The sequence below is a fragment of the Meriones unguiculatus genome, chromosome 3 (assembly GCF_030254825.1).
Source record: "Meriones unguiculatus strain TT.TT164.6M chromosome 3, Bangor_MerUng_6.1, whole genome shotgun sequence".
NCBI lineage: Eukaryota > Metazoa > Chordata > Mammalia > Rodentia > Muridae > Meriones > Meriones unguiculatus.
Window position 1 is genome coordinate 43,342,343 of NC_083351.1, and position 18,682 is coordinate 43,361,024.

The 18,682-nt window shown below is 44.4% G+C and overlaps 1 protein-coding gene across 3 annotated transcripts in view; it reads right to left on the reverse strand.

Moving 5' to 3' along the window:
* Abca1 (ATP binding cassette subfamily A member 1) overlaps positions 1–18,682 on the reverse strand; it is a 117,405-nt gene that overhangs the window by 43,418 nt on the left and 55,305 nt on the right. For all 3 annotated transcript variants that reach the window (XM_060379913.1, XM_060379911.1, XM_060379912.1), the window contains exons 8-15: positions 13,166–13,258; positions 10,057–10,297; positions 6,926–7,065; positions 6,500–6,616; positions 2,674–2,871; positions 1,793–1,998; positions 1,050–1,226; positions 379–601 (exon numbers count right to left, since the gene is read on the reverse strand). In XM_060379913.1, coding sequence (XP_060235896.1) covers positions 379–601; positions 1,050–1,226; positions 1,793–1,998; positions 2,674–2,871; positions 6,500–6,616; positions 6,926–7,065; positions 10,057–10,297; positions 13,166–13,258 — 1,395 coding nt within the window. The remainder of the gene's footprint in view (positions 1–378; positions 602–1,049; positions 1,227–1,792; positions 1,999–2,673; positions 2,872–6,499; positions 6,617–6,925; positions 7,066–10,056; positions 10,298–13,165; positions 13,259–18,682) is intronic.

Genomic DNA, 18,682 nt, shown 5'->3' on the forward strand with positions numbered 1-18,682 from the left:
CTAGTTACTAAGCCCTAATAAATATCTACATCCCAAAGTCTGTCTCAGCCTCTTTCTCCAGACAACCAAACCTGTAACAGTGTCCAACCTTTGGACTGTTGTGTTTACAAACTTGGAAATAACCCCCATCCAGCACCCCTAAGGATAACACCCCAAGTTACAGTGTAGTCAGGTAAATGTGCGCTTGTCCAGCTGCTGGGTTCTAGCTGCTTAGCTACTGACCAACCCAGTGGATTGATCTGGCACAGGTCATTATCCTTCCTCTGGATTCCGAAATCATGGAATCACAGATGACACAGAAAGCCCTTTACCCTCTTAGCTGTATTATTAGGCTATTCAAGAGTTCCCTGTCAAGAAGAGTGAGTGAGTCCACCTCACCTTCAAGATGACCACCAGCAGGCCAGCGCTCACAAGCAGAGGGATGAGGCTGCTAATGAACCAGCTAAACCAGAGGATGCCGTTGTCCAGGCCCATGATCCGCATGGTCTCCTTCAACCGTGCCTCCTTCTCATACACAATGCCCTTGATGATCACAGCCACAGAGTAAATCCAGGCCAGGGTCATGAAGAGGGGCATTGACCGGCTCATTACCCGTAGGAAACTGGAGGCACAGAGAAAAAGCAAGGAAAAAAATAAAGGAGACATGTGCATACCAGACACAGATCCAAGGTCTTGCATGCTGGAGGGAAAAACCACACTTGGGTCACCAAGAAGAGGCCCACCAGACTCTCAAGAGACTAAATGTTTCATTAGCGGCAGACAAAGATGAGAACATGGGCTGACAGAGTGTAGCCATGCAAAATTTCTTTAGGGGCTCACTTAAACAACTAGGAAATGCTTAGGGTGATATTAAAATAAAGGTAAGCTACTTTGCTAAGTACCAAACAATAAGGGTGAGGGAAGACTCCATGGTCTTTCATGAAAGGTCGGTGTCTCCAAGATCTCCCATTGATTTGCTTTTACTCTCACACCATGAGAAGCACACATGTGCACATACACTCACATGGAAATGGCTATCTAAAAAGAGGCTGGCTTGTTGGTACACTCACATGTCATCAACATAACACGGGTAGGGCATCTGCTGCACATAGACACCCGTTTTCTTCTCAGTTCCTGTCAGCACCCTGATGATCGCCTGCTCCACAACATCCTGCAAGTAGGCAAAGCCTCCCCAGACATAGCGCATATCTTCAAAGGGGTCAGCCCGGGGACCAGGGTCCCAGTACCTACAACCAAAAGAGCTGGTCAAACACTCCTGCAAAGCACACACTGAGAAATCTAACTACCCACAAGTTCTCCCACACTTCTTTGGCCACTCTTCCTATTTTTCTATTTTCCATTCTTAGCATAGCTGACAAGTACAGAGATTCATGGATGGAAATAATCACAATGAACACACTCCTAATGGATATAGTTTTCCTTCCCTTTTATTTTTTGGCAACTAAGATTGCATCAGATTGGCATACCAGAATTTCCTCAACCACTCCCTTTTTTCGGTTGTCTGCCTCCGCTTATAGAAGTTGTATGGCTGGCATGGAGACCCCTAAAGGCTTTCCTTTCTTTCATCTGATTTTTAAAGTCCTTTGGGTTAATCTTTTGAACAGGAATGCTAAAACAGAAAGGCCAGGACTTCACAGCCTTTGAATAACAGTCCCTACCAAAGGAGTTTTACCAAAGTCATGCTGCTGCTGCCGATTGGTTGTTGAAACCCCTTCCGAATTGTTAATAAAGTATCATCAGTCATGTTCTCGACTTTTGCAAGACTGGGCCTGTGCGATGGGACTCCACCTACCCATCCTTGATCTTGTTAGTCCTCTCAACATTGTCAATGTCCATCCGGATCTTGTACTTGACATGGTGGGGGAGCTCCACACTCCCGGGAGTGATTCCTGTGAACACGATACCAGCCCAGAACTTCCTCTCATCCAGCAGTTCCATGGACTTGTTGATGAGCCGGACTTCTGTCGGGATGGGCTCCAGCTTGTTGAGGTTGACACACTGACAGAGGAAGGAAGCCTCGTTAGAACACTGGTGACTGGAGACACAAGTGGTGGCCTGAACTCAGATTCCTTTGAAAGGCAGGAACTGGCTGCCCAAGTTCCTCAGTTTGGACCACCTAACCATATCTAAAGCAGTTTGTTTCAGCCAAGCTCAGAACTGAGTGAAATACTGAACGGGACTTGTTTTGTGTAATGGAAAATGGCCTTATTTTATTCTCTTCCATTTCCTTAGCAATGCTGAGTCACGGCAGCTAATCAACTAAAAAAATCACATAAGAAAAAAATTCTAGTCAGCCCTTTTCCTTTCCATTATTTTTAGGATCAAAGTTTTAAAGTTTTATCTGTACCAAATTAGATTAGATAAGTTTCATAAATAATGCTTTATAATAGAGCAATTTATTATCATTAGGATGTAGTATATCAAAACATAGGAAAACCTAGAAGATAACAAATAGGAACACTGGAGTCAGTCTGAAATACAGCTGGAAGTGAGTTTATTCACTCATTAAGCCATTCATCTAGTGTTTATCTTGTTCACCAGGCCTGCAGGAGACAGCTGTAAATGACACTACACATTCATCTTGAGCTCTCCTGCTGCCTTTTACTTCATTGCAACATCTCAAAGGAACATGCCCTTGGCCTTTGCTAATGAATGTGCAGAGCAGACCCTCACCTCCATGAAGCGAGATATTGTCTGGATGGCCTGGTTGGTCTCATTGAAAGCTTCTCTCCACGTGTATACAGAGCCATTTGGGGACTGAACATCCTCTGGGTTCTTGGCCAGAAATGCCATGATGTCTTGGGCAGTCCAATCTAATCCATCCAACTTCTGTTCCCAAAACTGGTCATTGCCTCTGCTGTCTAACAGCGTCTGTTATTCCAGGAAGAACACATGAATGGTGAATGTCAAGTTCATGGAAATAAGCGCTACATCACCCACCACACAGCCTTTTGAACCTACTCGGTCTGGTCCTGTATCTTACACACTTGTAAGATGCAATAACAAGGCTTCTATCTGACAAAGAAGACTGAGGTTGAAAACAGATGGCTGATGTGGGCCAACGCTAAGTGATAAGTTGAGACACAAAGTCAGACCTCTGAACTCACAGTTCACAGGCTTCCCACTGTACCAGACAGCGCAGGTTAACTGTTTTAACCCTACAACAGTAATAATAATGTGCTGAGGGATCTATAGGCATCATAACTCACACAACTCCATAAGGATGCGGCTTTGATACTTTCACACACAGGAAAATGGACACTCAGGGATGTTAACGTAGCTAATGAGTGAGAAAGCCAGGCTAGAAAAGAGGCCCTGATTCCAGCATACCCACTACATTGTATCACCCCTCTTTTGAGACATGGTTTGATGATGTCAAATAAGAACCCTATCTGTAGTGTGAGCCCACATTTAATGCTGAATCCAGGGAATCAATACTGCTGGTTAATCCAAATAAAAGATGGTCTTTTCTAACACCAGAACATACGAATAATGATGTAGAAAACAAGGAGTGTTTCCTATCACCTGTCAAGGTCAGAAAGGTCATCACAGCTAAGCCATTCTGGCCTTCAACCAGCCAGTCCAGGGGGACTGGGACAGAAGTCTGCACAGGTGCACTGCCAGGAAAACGGGGCAATTGCTGACTGGACAAAATGGAAACACAGCTGCCACGCTCATTTCTCAGGGGAGCAGGGGTCCTAGACCTAGATCTCCAAAAGCCTAAAACCAGCTTCCTTAATCAGTCTTATTTTTACTAACCTTGCAAGCTTCCCCTCCACTGTGGCCTCCTCTTTGTTGTTTTAATGGGAACATAATGATTTTACAGAGTGTAGCTACTACAATTTTATTAACTATTCCTGTACTGCAGAGCAGTTAGCCTATCTCCATTTTCTTATAATAACAATTACTACAGTAATAACATTTTCTCTCCCTTGGTGACTTCCTTAAAACTATTGCTGTAGTATGCATCCCTTGGGGTGGGGGTTGCAAAATAAAGGTACAGCAAATGACACATTCTTAGTGGATTTTGAAACTTCCACTTCAAATTGATTTCCATGAGAGAATAGCGATGTACATTGTCACCAGTAATGTACCAGTATAATTTTTTGTTAACAGATGCAAAATTATACAGAAGTCCACTGAGGCATCAGTTAACAATTCTGAAACTACTTTATTTAGACACTGGAAGTGAATGAACCAAGAGCACAGAAAAGGAATGGCAGTACTGTGGGTAAACCCTGGCCAGTGGGCTTCTAACCAGTAAGGCAAGAGGATGTACCCAGTGAGGTCATTAAGCCCACAGCCTCTCTAGGGAGCTTGAAAGGAATAGAAGACCTGACATTTCACATAAAACGCTAGACAAGGAGAATGCAGGGCATGGAAATGAGGGACTAGGTCCAGTTCATAAATAAAGCAGGTTAGGTCAGAAAGTCCTTAGGCTCAACAGAAACATGCCTCCAGATCTGTAGAACGTACAATACAAGCCAATAAAACTAGAAGCAACCAAGAAATGAGAGCTTACAGAAGCAAAGCAGAAGCTCCAGGCATCACCTGTATACCAGGCACCAGTTCGCTGAGGACTGAGAAACCCAGGTTGGTGGGTTAAAGTAATACTCCTTAGGTCAGGGAAGAATGTACTGGGATAAGACCCGTCCGATTTCCACGGGCAGGGCGGCAATCTGCATCCCCAGACCATTTGCCCTTCTATATTACAGACACCAAAAGCCATCAGCCTCTTGGCAGACCCCCCCGACTTCCGGCCTGTCCAGGTAGAAGTGAAGACTCTGCTGGTACCATCCTCTTCTTGCCTTTCTACCATAAGCTGTTACCAGACCTCCTCTTCTGCACTCAGTCCTTGCCACCAACTCATGCAGTCTCTGCCCTGCTGTCTGCCTTGCCCATCTGTCCCCTAGAACAATGCATCTACATCTCCGCTTGCTTAAAACCATCTGACCCCCCTCCCCCAAATGTAAAGATCCTCAGCTTGCCACACAGGGACCCCACGACCTGTCATGCCTTTCCTTCCTGTCTCTGCTTCTTCGCTTCTATTACACACCCAGGATTCTCCTGGGTAAGTCCCTAGTGAAGCTGCCATGTTTATCTGGACTTATCCCTTAAGAACAAAGAATGTTGGAGCAGCTGCAGCCTCCAAAGCAAACTCCTGATTTAAAAGCAGGGAAGGCCAGGCATGGTGGTTAGCGCCTGTAATTCCAGCACTGGGAAAAGCTGAAACAGGAGGACTGCCATGAGTTTGAGGTCATCTGGGGATATACAGTGAGTTACAGACAAGTCTGAGCTACACTGGGAGACCTTGTTTCTTGGTATTTTGTTTTGTTTTTTATTTTTAAACAGAGTAGGGAAAAATCTATGTATTCCCAAATCTGATTAAAATTCTCTAAGTTCCTCCACTCTGACTGCAAACAATAGTAAGTACAAGAAATATGGATTCTCAAGGAAGAGAGCAAGGAAACAAGGCCTAGGGCACAGGCTGCAGTGTTTCCTGTGGCAGGCTCACATGAATGAATCCCTTAGAAGAGGAAGACTGGAGCTTAAGGGAGAATGATGCACCAAGAGTATACACCTGTGCCGTGAATGCATGAGACTGTTGCTCTTGATGTCTCCCCCAAGCCGCCTGTTTATAAAGGCCCCAAGTTATGAACTCTGCACAGGTGTAGCCACACTGATGTATCAAGGGAGGCTCTGGCTCCCATATCTTCAGAGACTCTCTGCACAGTAACCTGTTTCCCAGGAGACCCAGAACACCTCTAAACTTCCAAAGAAGTATAGCCTCTAAGACCCCATCACCCCTCAGGCCACACAGGTTCAAGACCAGAAACCTAACAGAAATCCTCCCTCGCTTCGTGATGGCAGGAGAAATAAAAGGAAGCGGCCTCCCTCACTAAGGCAATAGGAAGGTGTCTAATGATCCCAATTAGGGCTGAGGCAGGAATTACATGACTGCATGACTCTTGAGCTGATTCAAAGGAGGCACTGCATTCTCAGAATCTCTCCCTTTGAACCTGATTATCTCTGGAGCACTCCTCCCTTTCAAGTGGCACCCACACGTTAAGTGCAATTCCGGTGCTGCGTTCACTCCATGCCTGGGGAGTATGTCTGGCCTGTCTGCATGCCAGATCAGGCTTCTGTCCCCACACCTCCTACTAAGACCTACTCAGGCACAGAAGACACTGTGTCTACCTTAGTGGCCAGAGCCAAAATAAAAATACTCAGTGTCCTGCAACCACCAAACTCTACTTTCAATTTCTGGTCTTCATAGGGATTTGTGCAAAGCTACTACTGGGCTAAGAGGGAGGTTAATGCTGACATACCCAGGGCCATCACTGCACAGTAGCCTTTGCTTCTACAGAGACAGTGGCTGTGAGGCTTCCACTAACCTCCATCGGGTTAACCTACAGCATTGTCATCTCAGGTATTCCTGGGAAGATGTCCAGAAAGCTTTTCTAGATCAGGCGGGTAAAGTGAGTAGAGAGACACTCACGCGGACGAGGTCCATCTCTTGGCTGTTCTCCATGAAGGTCCAGATTTGGGGGCTGAGTTCTCCCCACATGCCCTCCAGGTCATGGAACACAGCCAGCTCCTGGAAGGTCTTGTTCACCTACAGTCAGGTAAGAAACCGGGATTCAAATAAGCAGAAAAGAGGCAGAGGCAATGAGCATTGCAAGGTTCCCTGAAAACTACCACCCATTACAGAATCCCCTGCCCATCCTATCCGCTCCCTCAGGAAATCCCTCCTTTAGCTCTAATTCAAACACTCAGGGCTGGGGAGCTGGCTCCCAAGGTTACATGTGGGGTTTTTTACATGTGGCCATGAGTATATACTCAGCACACTCTGTAACTGTCATCAATTCCTGCCTCTAGTTTTAGGGAGATTCTGGGGACAGAGTCCTAAACCTGGGCAGCTTACCTCAGCCATGACCTGCCTTGTAGCTGGAGTGTCAGGTGTGTAGAGAATCTTCCCCATAAGCAGGGGCTTGAGTGCCTTCCAAATAATTCGAGAAAGAGGACTGGACTCCAAGTTCTTCATCATATCATTGCAGTAAGGAGCTATGAAGAAGACAGAAGACAGACACTCACTAATGTACATGGCCAGATGCCAACAGGAACTTAGGTTTTGGAGCCATGGCCAGTGGAGGGTGCAAAACCCCAGTCCACCACTTAACAGCCATGGAGCAAATAACTTCCCTTAGCTGAGCCTCAGTTTGCTCCACTGTAAAACAAAAGTGTGTAACATCTACTTGGCGGAGCTGTGAAGAGGATTCATTGAAGCATTTCTAGGGAGGTCTCTGAAGCGCTTGGTGCTTGAAATAATCATGCCCTTTCTAAGACTCACATCGGAGCTGATCTAGAAGAATGTTTTGACTATACACATGCCATCCCAGCTCTAACTCCATGCCCTCATGCCAACCCTCACAGCTGTTTTCATTGAAAACAAATAGGACTCTCGCTGGGGAAGCCAGGGGCCTCCATTCAGACTCTAGTTTCAAGAAAAAGCCAAATATTTCCTTAATAATTAGTAGATCTTATCACAAATATTGATATTTAATAAAAATTCAAAACTGAAATATCCAATGTTCAAATGGACAAATGGGCTTTGCTTTAGATACCATGTAACTTCTATAAGCTGCTTGATAAATAGACGATAAAATAATGATAATAAAGATTACAGAAGTGGGAAGTCTTCTGGGGATCAGCCCATAGCCTCATTCATGGTAGGCAAGCAGTCTACTATCCTATCTGTTGTGTACACGAGAGACACCCTCGGGTTGATCTGCAGGCTGGGGAGGAGAAGACAGCTTCATGAAACCGCCTCCACCACCATCTTCTCCAAGCTTGTAAAGCAAGTTGTTAATGTTCTGGAGTGTTGTACTCCAGAGAACACAGCCCAGCTGTGTGGCGCTTTCAAGGGAAAGATGCCAGTGTTGGAACTGTAACACCGAATCCTGGGTACCACCAGTCACAGGACAAAGGCGCCCAAGTGTGGTAAGTGGATACAGTTTCAGGCTTCCTTAACTCTGTCTTACAGCTAAGAAAGCGAGACCAACAGGAGATCAAGTGCTCGCATGCCGCCACTGACAGGACGGTTCACAGGAAAGGGCCGGGAAGATGTGGGCTCCAATCCCAGCTCTTGGGGATTATCTAGAAATGCACTTTTTACCATGACACTTAACCCCTGGGCCAAAACCTTCCTTGCAGGGTTGCTGTGAGGATGAAATAAGTAATTTAAATAGAACACATTATACATGGGAAATTTCACCTTAATGTTAGATTTTCTTACAGCAGTTGTAATTCCTATTATGACTGTCACCCACTTTTAGGTGTTTTTTATTAAGCTTACCCCACAAGCAAGCTTAATAATAGTAATATTCCATTGTGTAGATATACCACAATTTGTGCATCCATTCCTCCACTGAGGGGCATCTGGGCTGTTTCCAGCTTCTGGCTATTACAATTAAGGCTGGTACAAACATGGTTGAGCAAATGTCCTTATTGTGTACTTGAGACTCTTTTGGGTATATGCCTAGGAGTGGTATAGCTGGATCTTGAGGAAGTGCTAAAAATGCTCAATTCCTATCCAGGAAGGCAAAGAGGATGGACATCAGAAGAAGGAGAAAAGAGGGAACAAGTCAGGAGCCTGACACAGAGGACCTCTGAAAGGCTCTGCACTGCAGACTATCAATGCAGATGCTGAGACTTATGGGCAACCTTTGGGCAGAGTGCAGGGAATCTTAGGAAAGAAGTGGGAAACAGTAAGATCTGGAGAGAACAGGAAATCCACAAGAAGAGCAACAGAACCAAAAAATCTGAGCACAGGGGTCTTTCCTGAGACTGATACTCCAACCAAGAACTATGCATGGAGATAACCTAAGACCCCTGCACAGATGTAGCCCATGGCAGTTCAGTATCCAAGTGGGTTCCATTGTAATAGGAACAGGGATTGTCTCTGACATGAATTGATTGGCCTGCTTTTTAATTACCTCCCCCTGAGGGGGAAGCAGCATCACCAGGCCACAGAAGAAGACAATGCAGCCACTCCTTATAAGATCTAATTGACTAGGATCACAAGGAAGGAAAAGAAGACCTCCCCTATCAGTGGACTTGGGGAGGGGCATGCATGCAGAGGGTGGAAGAAGGGAGGGATTGGGACGGGAGGAGGGAGAGAACCACAGGGGGGATACAAAGTGAATAAAATGTAATTAATAAAGAATTTAAAAAAATGATAAAGCATAAATCTCTTCAGATGAAATAACATGTTTTTTTTTCAAACAATCAAAGAGAAGACGAAGGGCAAAGTTTTCTTAAAATAAATGGTACTCTAAAAACAAAAAAAACAACAACAACAACAAAAAACAACATCTGATCATTTTTAGAAGTTTTTCTGGCTTTACTGAGGTATAACTGACAAATAAAAGTGATATGTATTTAAAGTATACAACCTGATGTTCTGATACATAAGTCCATTGTGACATGATTAACACAACCTCGTCAAGCTAATTAATACCTCTGTCACTTCCTGCAGACGCCCAGTGTGGCTAGACAGGAACACTGTGATTAACTCCCTCAGCCAAGTTTAAAGACGTGACCCAGGGTTAGCAAGCCCTCACTATGCTGTCCATTTCCTCTCCAGAGTACTCTGACTAACACCTCCAAGCCCTCTGTCACCCTCTCAGGCCCCAGCAACCTCTTCTCTTACCTGCCTTATGGAGTGTTTTCGGTTTGTTTTTTGTTTTTAGGTTCCACATATGATTGAGAACTGAGAAGACTGGCTATCAAACACTTATTCATCTTTTTGATGATGCTACGAAAATACCTGGGATATACCAGCCTCTCCCCTCCGCCCCCAACTCCATTCAAAGAAGTGTGAATAATTCACTAATCCAGAGCTCTGTACTCAGGGAGTCATGTCATGAGTAAACAGAGAGGACGCCCTCTCTGCTACTGCACAGAATGAAGGGAAGCAGGAGGACTGGGTGACACCGGCGGCGCCCAGCCCTAAGACAGGGATGAGGACACGGCTTTGGATTGCCCAGCACTCACTTGTGGAGTTGTCATAGAAAGTGTCCATGTCGTCCTCGGTGCCGTTGCCTCCAAAGAGGGCTTTGTAGTTGTTATCCTCGTACCAGTTGAGGGACTTGATCTTCAGGCCCCCTCCCTCCGGGTGACCACAGACAATGCGGGACACAGCCTGGTATATTTGGGTGGAGGAGCTGGAGCTGTTCACGTTGGTCAGAAACATCACCTCCTGCCGCATGTCGCTCCAGCTCTTTGTGCTGAACAGCTGGTATAGGACAGGGAGAGACCGGAGAGGGAAGGGGAAGGGAGCAAGGAACAGAGCAGGGGTTGGGACAGAGAGAAGTAAACGCTTTATTCTCTTAGCCTAAAGCTGTGCTCCAAACATACTGTGCCTAACATCATCTTGCCGCCCTGTGAATGTTAGCTGGGGCCTTCTTTCTTCTGTCTGTGGTGCTGGGACCCGCAGCATCTGATTACAGAGTTATCCCAACTTGGTGGCTCTTCCTAGCACCTGTCTGAGGGGGGAAATCTTGCTCATTCTCCAGCACTGGGCTCACAGGAGAGGGAACCACACATGTTCTAGCCCAAGAAGGGCAGTTGTACTTGAGATCATCCGATTAAACAAATGGACAGGTGTGTCACACTCTCCGTCCTCCATCTGCTGCAATGTTCCTCGACTCCCCTTACTGTCACTTCAGTCTCTTCCACAGGACACCAGCCAGAGTGTACACGTTTTGCAAACAGGAAGCCACATTAAATCCCCTGCTTTCAGCTCCTCTGGCTTTCTTCATGGATCCTTAAGCTTGTCCTCAAGCATGCCACAGTAGCAGTGCTTTTCATCCGTGGTTCTTCCTGCCTCAAGTAGCCTCACTTCTCTTGGAATACACCAGCGTTGTCTTCAGAGTCAACTTACCCCACTCCCTTTAAAGTGATATCACATCACTGTTTCTACCTCCCTTACCTGATTTCTTTTCCTTCATCGCATAGATCCCATTATCAGCTGACCTGTTGATTTCTGGTCACATTATTAACTGACCTGTTGATTTCTGATTTCTACCCTTATGGGAGCTAAGTGATGGCAGTGAGGTTACTGTGCTCACTGCTGAGCTGCAACAGCTGGCAAGGCCGAGCACCTGCCTGTACTGTGTGAGTGTCTGCGACATCGCCTTCAGTTCCGCTTTCTCGGTCCTCTCCTGTATACCTTCCCTCTCACTCACATACGGCATTAACACCGGCTCTCACTCAGCCTCATATCCCAACTGCCAGGCTGACTAACGCACATATTCTTTGAGGGTCTCTGTTCTATGGCAACTATTGCAGGAGTCTGTGAGGAATTCTTGGTTGGAGCAAATCAGAACACAAACTTCCAGAGTTTAGAGGCCCCAAGTTCACATTCCACTCTGACCAATTAACTTTCTAGACAACTGTGGGCAAATCACCCACTTTTCTGAGCCTCAGTGCCTGCTGGGAAAGAAGCCAATAAGAGGCACCCTACTGTGCCATGTGCATGATCTAGGCAAATGAAGTTAAAAGCCAAAATCCACCTGTGACACACTGTCCTTTCCTGGCAATAGTTGGGCTTTGAACCTAACAACTAACTTTCTTTCTAAACATGGACCAAGCAAATGCATTCCTTTATCAGTACTCAGAAAGAGCAACAAGCAACACGTGAACAAAGTGACCTGAGGGTGACCTGTCAGGAGAGGCAGGCCCCCAACCGCTGATGCTGGGCACAGAGAAAGCAGGTTCCAAGCAAAATGTATGCAATTCAGTTGGAGATTTCCCCCCATTCAGCCACAGGGAACATCATGTGCTTTTAATTGTTTTCTTTTGCCCCAGAATAAAATGATAGAAGAGAAACTTGCTCGAGTATATAGGCTCTACCCCTTTCCCCCACCCAACCCAGCCATTACTATTCCTGCTTTGCTTTCTCTAAGGCCAGAAATGAGCAGCAGGGAATGGCACAAGGAGGGGACCTTACAGAGCAGGGCACAGCATGACAATGTCAATTCACAGGAAACAGATATGGACTTATAATGCAGTTTCTCTTTCTGTCTTCTGGCAGAACCCCAACTGGTCCAGCTTCTCCACTTCTTCAAAGGTCCTCACCCTCTCAACCAGAGGAATAAATAACAGCTGACAAAGGCCTGCTCCTGAAAGCGGGGCGTGAAAGCCAAGCCCTCTGTCAGAGAGCCTGTGCAGAGTTAAAACACGAAGGGGAAGATGCACAGTGATGTGCTGTGCTTAATCCCAGTTTCCTAAACTCTCCAAATGTGCTGCTCACTAAGGGATAAATGCGAAATACTTCTATCGTCAGAAAACAAGGTATCTTTTAATTTTTAGAGGGAAAAAAATGATAAGCATGGAAAATGAGCTGAAGGATCAGATGGAGATAAGGCTGGACCAAGTCTGAGAAAACGATTGTGTTCTAGTGTCCTGAACACCGTAGCCTGCCTTATGGTCCACCCATGACCAATGGAACAGACGGTGCCTCCGATTCATGAGAAAGGTTCACTGTAATATCAGGACAAGGTCTAATGACATGTGTGACAACATACACTCATAAAGCCAACTCAGCTCAGTGCTCACTAGGAAACCATATTCTCAATGCTGAGCCTCAGAGGCCAGATTTCACAAGGCAAAGTAGGGCCCAGCAAAGTAGGGAGGCACAGCACACTCACAGGCTAGCAAAGGTGTGTTGTGACCCAGTGGCTGAATGGGTGAGCCTTGTTGTTGAAGAAGCAAATTGAAGAAGTTGCTTTTGAACGAAGTCAGTACACAGTTGGAAAGGGGAGTGAGAGAGAGTTCTCCTCTTCACAGATGTGCAGTTACCTAGAGGCAGAAGATGCTCACAGAGAAAGGCTGAGACTAGCCATGGGGCCCTAATTACTAGCCCAAGCCACTAATTATCCCTGCAACATTGACACATTTTAGTTTCTTCTTCTCCAATGCAGATCAAAGCTGATAAATTTTAAGCTACTTGTGCTTCTAAAATGTAATATGCCGTAGCATATCATGTTCAAAGTACAAGGACCCTATTAGTAGAATTCAGAACTAAAGAAAGCAATAGCAGCTAGTCTGTCCACTATGGCGAAACAAACAAACAAACAAAAAAAAAAAAACAACAACTTACCTCTTGCGCCAGGTTCCCTAAGCTGTCCAGCAGCATTTTGGTGGCTTCAGCCAGATGCTGGGTCAGGAGAGGAGATGTGGAGTTTAGTCTTGTCTAGAAAGAAGGAAAAAAAAAATACTTTGTCTCTGAGTGCAAATACAAGCCTGAAGTCTCTAAATAGAAAATAAACAAGTAAAGCAAAACCATTCCTAATCTTTAATTTACAAAACAAGAAACCAACTTCTAACCAAAATAAAGAACACTGTAAAATTACACCAAGAGTGGCCATGCTCTTTGGTAAATGGTTGTAGGAATACAAATTTAAGGGTAGTGAGTGAGCAGACAACGTATAAAAATATCTCATATGCTCCATATGGGTGGGCACACGCTTGTGTGTGTGCATGGATGAGTATGCCCGAACTTGTGTGTGCATGTGAGCCCCGTAAAATTCTGACCAGGAAGTCCCTACCCTATCCAAAATTCTGCAAGATACATGTTTATAGGCATGGTGTTGAGAAAAGAGTCCATGACTGTTCAGAAAAAAAGGGAAGAAAATACAAAATTCAGTGATAGCCAAAGCAAGAGAAGAAGTCTCCTTTTGCTCTGTTGAGTCAGCACTATTTTCACTGTTCTGGACTCTGGAAATTTACCACAGAATACTGTTTTTGTGCCTAGTGTTAGTCAAGACCTTGTATTTAATAAATAATATATTTAGTTGTTATGACACATAACTTAGCAGCACAGAAAACATGAGAAAATAATTAATTAGGCCCAAAGGAAATATACATTATAATAGAAAGCTGAAGGAGGGAAGGCCCACAAGCTCTGAAACCAGAATTGCTGTAGAATGAATTCCAACTTCAGTTCCACGATTAGGAAGGATAAGGAAGAAATCTCCAGTGGGAAATGCAGCTTTTCTTTGTGTTTTCACATGTTCTGTTTTGCTTTATTCGATATTGTATCAAACACCTCATGAATTTTAGTCTGTTTTGACAATGCTCATCATATCAAAGATTGCTATGAAGCTACAATGCTGAAGGTACACAGAAAGCCAGAAGTAGACGGACTAACTTGTAAGGAACGGCCTTGGAGACATTCTTATCTTTGCATTTTTGACATGTTCTTTAAAGTAAGTTCCAAATGCAGAACACTGAATTATGAACATCATCATCTCAGTGGCTGGCAGTCCTGGATACACAGTTCAAATAAAAATCTGCTAGTCAAAGAACTGTGAAGCTGGACACACGGGCTCTGCTGGAAGGGCTTATGAATAAGAATCAAGTCCCAGAATTCCCACACTCAGTCCTCTGAGGAACTATGTTCACCCATAAATGCTATACTCAAGGACATCTGTGCTATAACTCACAGATCATGTCAAAGGCTGTTCCTCCCAGAGAAAGGAACTCAGGAGCAGAAGCAGTGGGCGTTCTCTCTTCGGCTTCACTTTATAACTAAAGATCCGCACAGCAGAAGTTGAACCCATGATTCCCCACAGTCAGGGAAATGCTTACAAATGGAGAGGTCCTAATCAGAAGCGGCAGGAGGCAAACTGGTTTTGTGTCTAACCTGGACCATCACCACAATGGCTGATGTTCAAGATTACAAAGCAAAAAAATAAACCAGGAGAAAACAACATTGCCAGAGTCACCTTATATGCATTTCCAAAATCTGAAACTTACGTGCACACATTTCTTTTCTGAAGTCTAGAGAACCCTAGGCAGGTGACTCAAATCCCCCACGCTCCACACCCTCAGCTACTCTTCCACACAGCACATCAGTGTCATAAACACTGAACTGCAAGACACCTACGAAGTTCTTTGGCCCTCATGACCAAAAACAATTTAACCCCCCACCCCTGCAACTTTCCCCTTCCTTAAAAGCTTACTACCAGTGGTTCCTGTACGCAGAGTTTCCCAGTGCCCAAGACAACTGCCCTGCCTTTGTGCCTTGCCCTGTGACAATCAGGTCTACAAAGACACCAAGAGCAAGAGCTATTTCTACCCTCAACGGTGTGAGCAGTCAGTCCTATAAGGCGTCTCTATCTGAAGAGATCTGTATTTTCATAAGTAATAATCTCCCTCTCTCTGGGTTGTAATTTGGACAGTATAGGGGAAGCTTACTCTCCTTTTGTTTCCTTAATTCAAGAACAGTAGGTATGAACCTTGACCCTGCCTGCTTAACCCTTGAGCGTAATTAGTCTCAGATGTAAACACAAGAACTTAGTTACTCTGCCATGAGTACCGGACTCCTGACAAGCAATGTCTCGTGAGATGATCTGACTGTCAGTAGCAAAAGGTCTGCACTTTGGTTCTGTAGGCTTAAGTGGTGCATTGGAATCTTGGCCTGTTATTGGCCAAACCAATCCATATATCATAGGGTACAGCAGTCAATGTCACTGTGAAGATCTGTTTTACAACAGTTGTTTAAAAACAACTCAGGCCTGGTGAGGTAAGTGAAGGCGCCTACCGCCAAGTCTATGGTCTGAGTGTGAGCGCTAGGACCTATACGGCAGAAGGAGAGAGCTCCCACAAAGTGTCCTGTGACCTCCACACGTGTGCCGTGGGATATACGTGCCACACACAAACAAGTAAAATACAATCCAAAAATAATTTCTAAGTAGGTGTTCAGTACACTTTAACAGTATCAGAGCCCCGCAGCTGATACAGACTGATGCTCAAGGCACAGACTGATGCTCAAGGCACAGACTGATGCTCAAGGCACAGACTGATGTAGCCAAGTTAAAACAAATGCACACACTTCAAATTCAGCCGCACCAAGCTGGGACTATCTGGGTATTTTTTGCTCCAGACGTCGTTCTCTTTTTCTCTGCTTGGATCTTACAGGGTACAGCGGTAGTGCTGACGGAACTCGGCAGAGTGAAATGTTTTTAACTGACTGTCAAAAGATAAGCCGTTCAAAACTAACTCCTGGATCTGTTAGATGGCCATGTTTCCCATCTTGCCTCACTATTTATAAGGAAATTCTGGAGAGATTAAGGAGCTTTAAAAAAAATAAAAGTTTAAAACAAATTGGAAAAATGTTAGAAAATATATTTATGAACTAAGGAAGAATTTTAAATATGTATATGAATCCAACCAAAAAGAAGAAAGTAGATCTATATATTATATGTAAAAACAGTGTATCAAATGATACCATAAGTAACCCAAAAATTAAGTAAAAGATTAGAATGATATTTTTTTAACTGTAGCATAAAATGGAATGCCAGATAGCAGTTAGTATTAACCAGCTGCACATCGACCAACATTGATTAACCTCAAAAACCGTGAAGCTTCATGAGAAAGAACGAAGGCATCCCAGCCCACACACGTATACCATATGAACACTTGCAAGCCCATAGATACTATAAACATATATACACTACGCAACTGCAGTTGACAGTATTTAAATACATACAGTACTGTATAAAAGCATGCAGCTCCAGATTAGGGGCTGCCTTTGAGGAAATAGACAGGGTTACAGACGTAGTAGCCATGGCAGCTATGATGGTTTAATTCATGACTACAGTCTGATGTAAGTAACCTAGTAACTGGCGTTGTTTCTCTTACATTCTCTCTCTGTCTCTCAACATGAATTTGAAATGTTTCCCAATTTTCTTTTTAACTCAATACAATTACAATATACAGGGGCAAGGACGACTGAACAGGAAGGAAAGGTAGAATTTGTATCAGACGTAAAAGGCAGCTACCTTCTTTGAATACAGTTAACTTCAAAAATAGCTTAGGCCATGAAACCTGAACACAGACTGATGCCCACACCTGTTATTCATGGTGGCCTCCTCTCATACATCCTTGATAAAGGCAGAGCTTGCCACAACAGTGCTCCAGAAAGCTCCAGCAATGCACTTAACAAGCTCAGTAAGGCACAGCTCAAAATTCCTACTGCTTTTTTCTGACTGAAAACCTCCTCTGGACTATTAACCCAAGTAAGTTTGTATTATACACAGGAAGAAAAGTATTTTCCTGCATAGAGTAAAGAAACGGTACAGAAAATATGAATTAGTTAAGGACTGTAGTTTCTGTATTTAGCTCAACAGGAAGGCGTGTATTGTTTGATATATTTAGATCACAAGTAAATACTGTAGTATCACAGAATACAAATCCTTACTGTATTACTCAAAGACTTCCACCAATTTTCTGCAATATGTATATACTATATTAAGGCAGTATTTCCTAAAAGAGCACAAATGACAAAAGCTATTCTGTCCCCACCCTCTCAGATCTAGCAGATGACCTCAGCCCTTATATCCTCCCTGGTTTAACAGTCATGCTGTGAAAGGTGGAAGCATTTTAAAAGTTAAGAAACAAGCAAAGTCCACTTGTCTTTCATTTCTGAACCAGTATTCTATTCAATATATGGTCTTGCCCATCAGGGTCTTAGCATAGCACACTCGGTAGATGTTTCCAGAAGAAAAGCTTAAAGGGAGGGAGACACATCTCAGAGGGAAGAAATGACGAAGTGTGATCCTGTCTCAAAAGCCACACAAACCTCTGGAAGTGCTCTGTCTTACACCCCCTCCTCAAGTCACTACCCTGGTCACCTGCCATGGCTGCCATTGGTCCACAGATAACAAATGGTCCTCTAACATGACTCACACAGTCTGCCTCCGCTCACTTCCCCAGCATCACATCTCATCACTGTTCCTCCTATCTGTGTCCCCGTAGGTACATCCACCCTACCCTGAATTATCCCAGTTACACAAGGTTCCCCTAAACACCACTTTCTCTTCCTGTTCCCCTCCAGACCCCGCACACACCATCTTTTCTTTGGGCAACATCCCCTATTCTTCACCTGGCTAACATCTTCTATTTAGGCCTCAACACGGAAGACACTGTAACCTGCTGAGCCTAACCTGGGCTGGATGGCCATCAGGGCCTTCAAAGCACCTAGCATAGCATCTATTGCTGCTACACAGCACCTGTCCCTTTCCTGCCTCGCCCCATCCCTTCCTCTCCTCCGGAACAGAAATCAGCACCGCACTTTCCACACGACTGCCTCCCTGACCCTGCTCACAGTACTGACCCAGCTCACCGAACACTCGAGGAAATCTGTCTGCAGATAATGACTATATAAAATGAAGTGGAAATATTATTTGTTACCAATGCATCATAAGTCACACTCAAGAAAGAACAGAGGACAGACCCTCCATGCAGCTAAACTGCGATTGAAAACTATTTTCATTTTACAAAAATCTTATTGCCATCCAAAATTTTCAGGGACTCTACTGCTAAATACAGATGTAATCACACTTGAATGGTGTTTTTAACATAATATACAATTTTGTATGCCTTTTATAAACACGTTACCAGATGATGCCTGGTACATTCCTGACTTCCCTTCGGAACTGTGCACTGTGGCAGCTGCCTATAATCCCAGCATTCATGTCTGAAGCATGAGGATCAAAAGATCAAGGTCAATTTAAACTTCCTATCAAGATATTATCATAACTACAACAAAATTCACCTTCCCCCAAAAGCCTTCCCAAAGTATACGTAATTCTAACCCTTACTTATTTTTCCC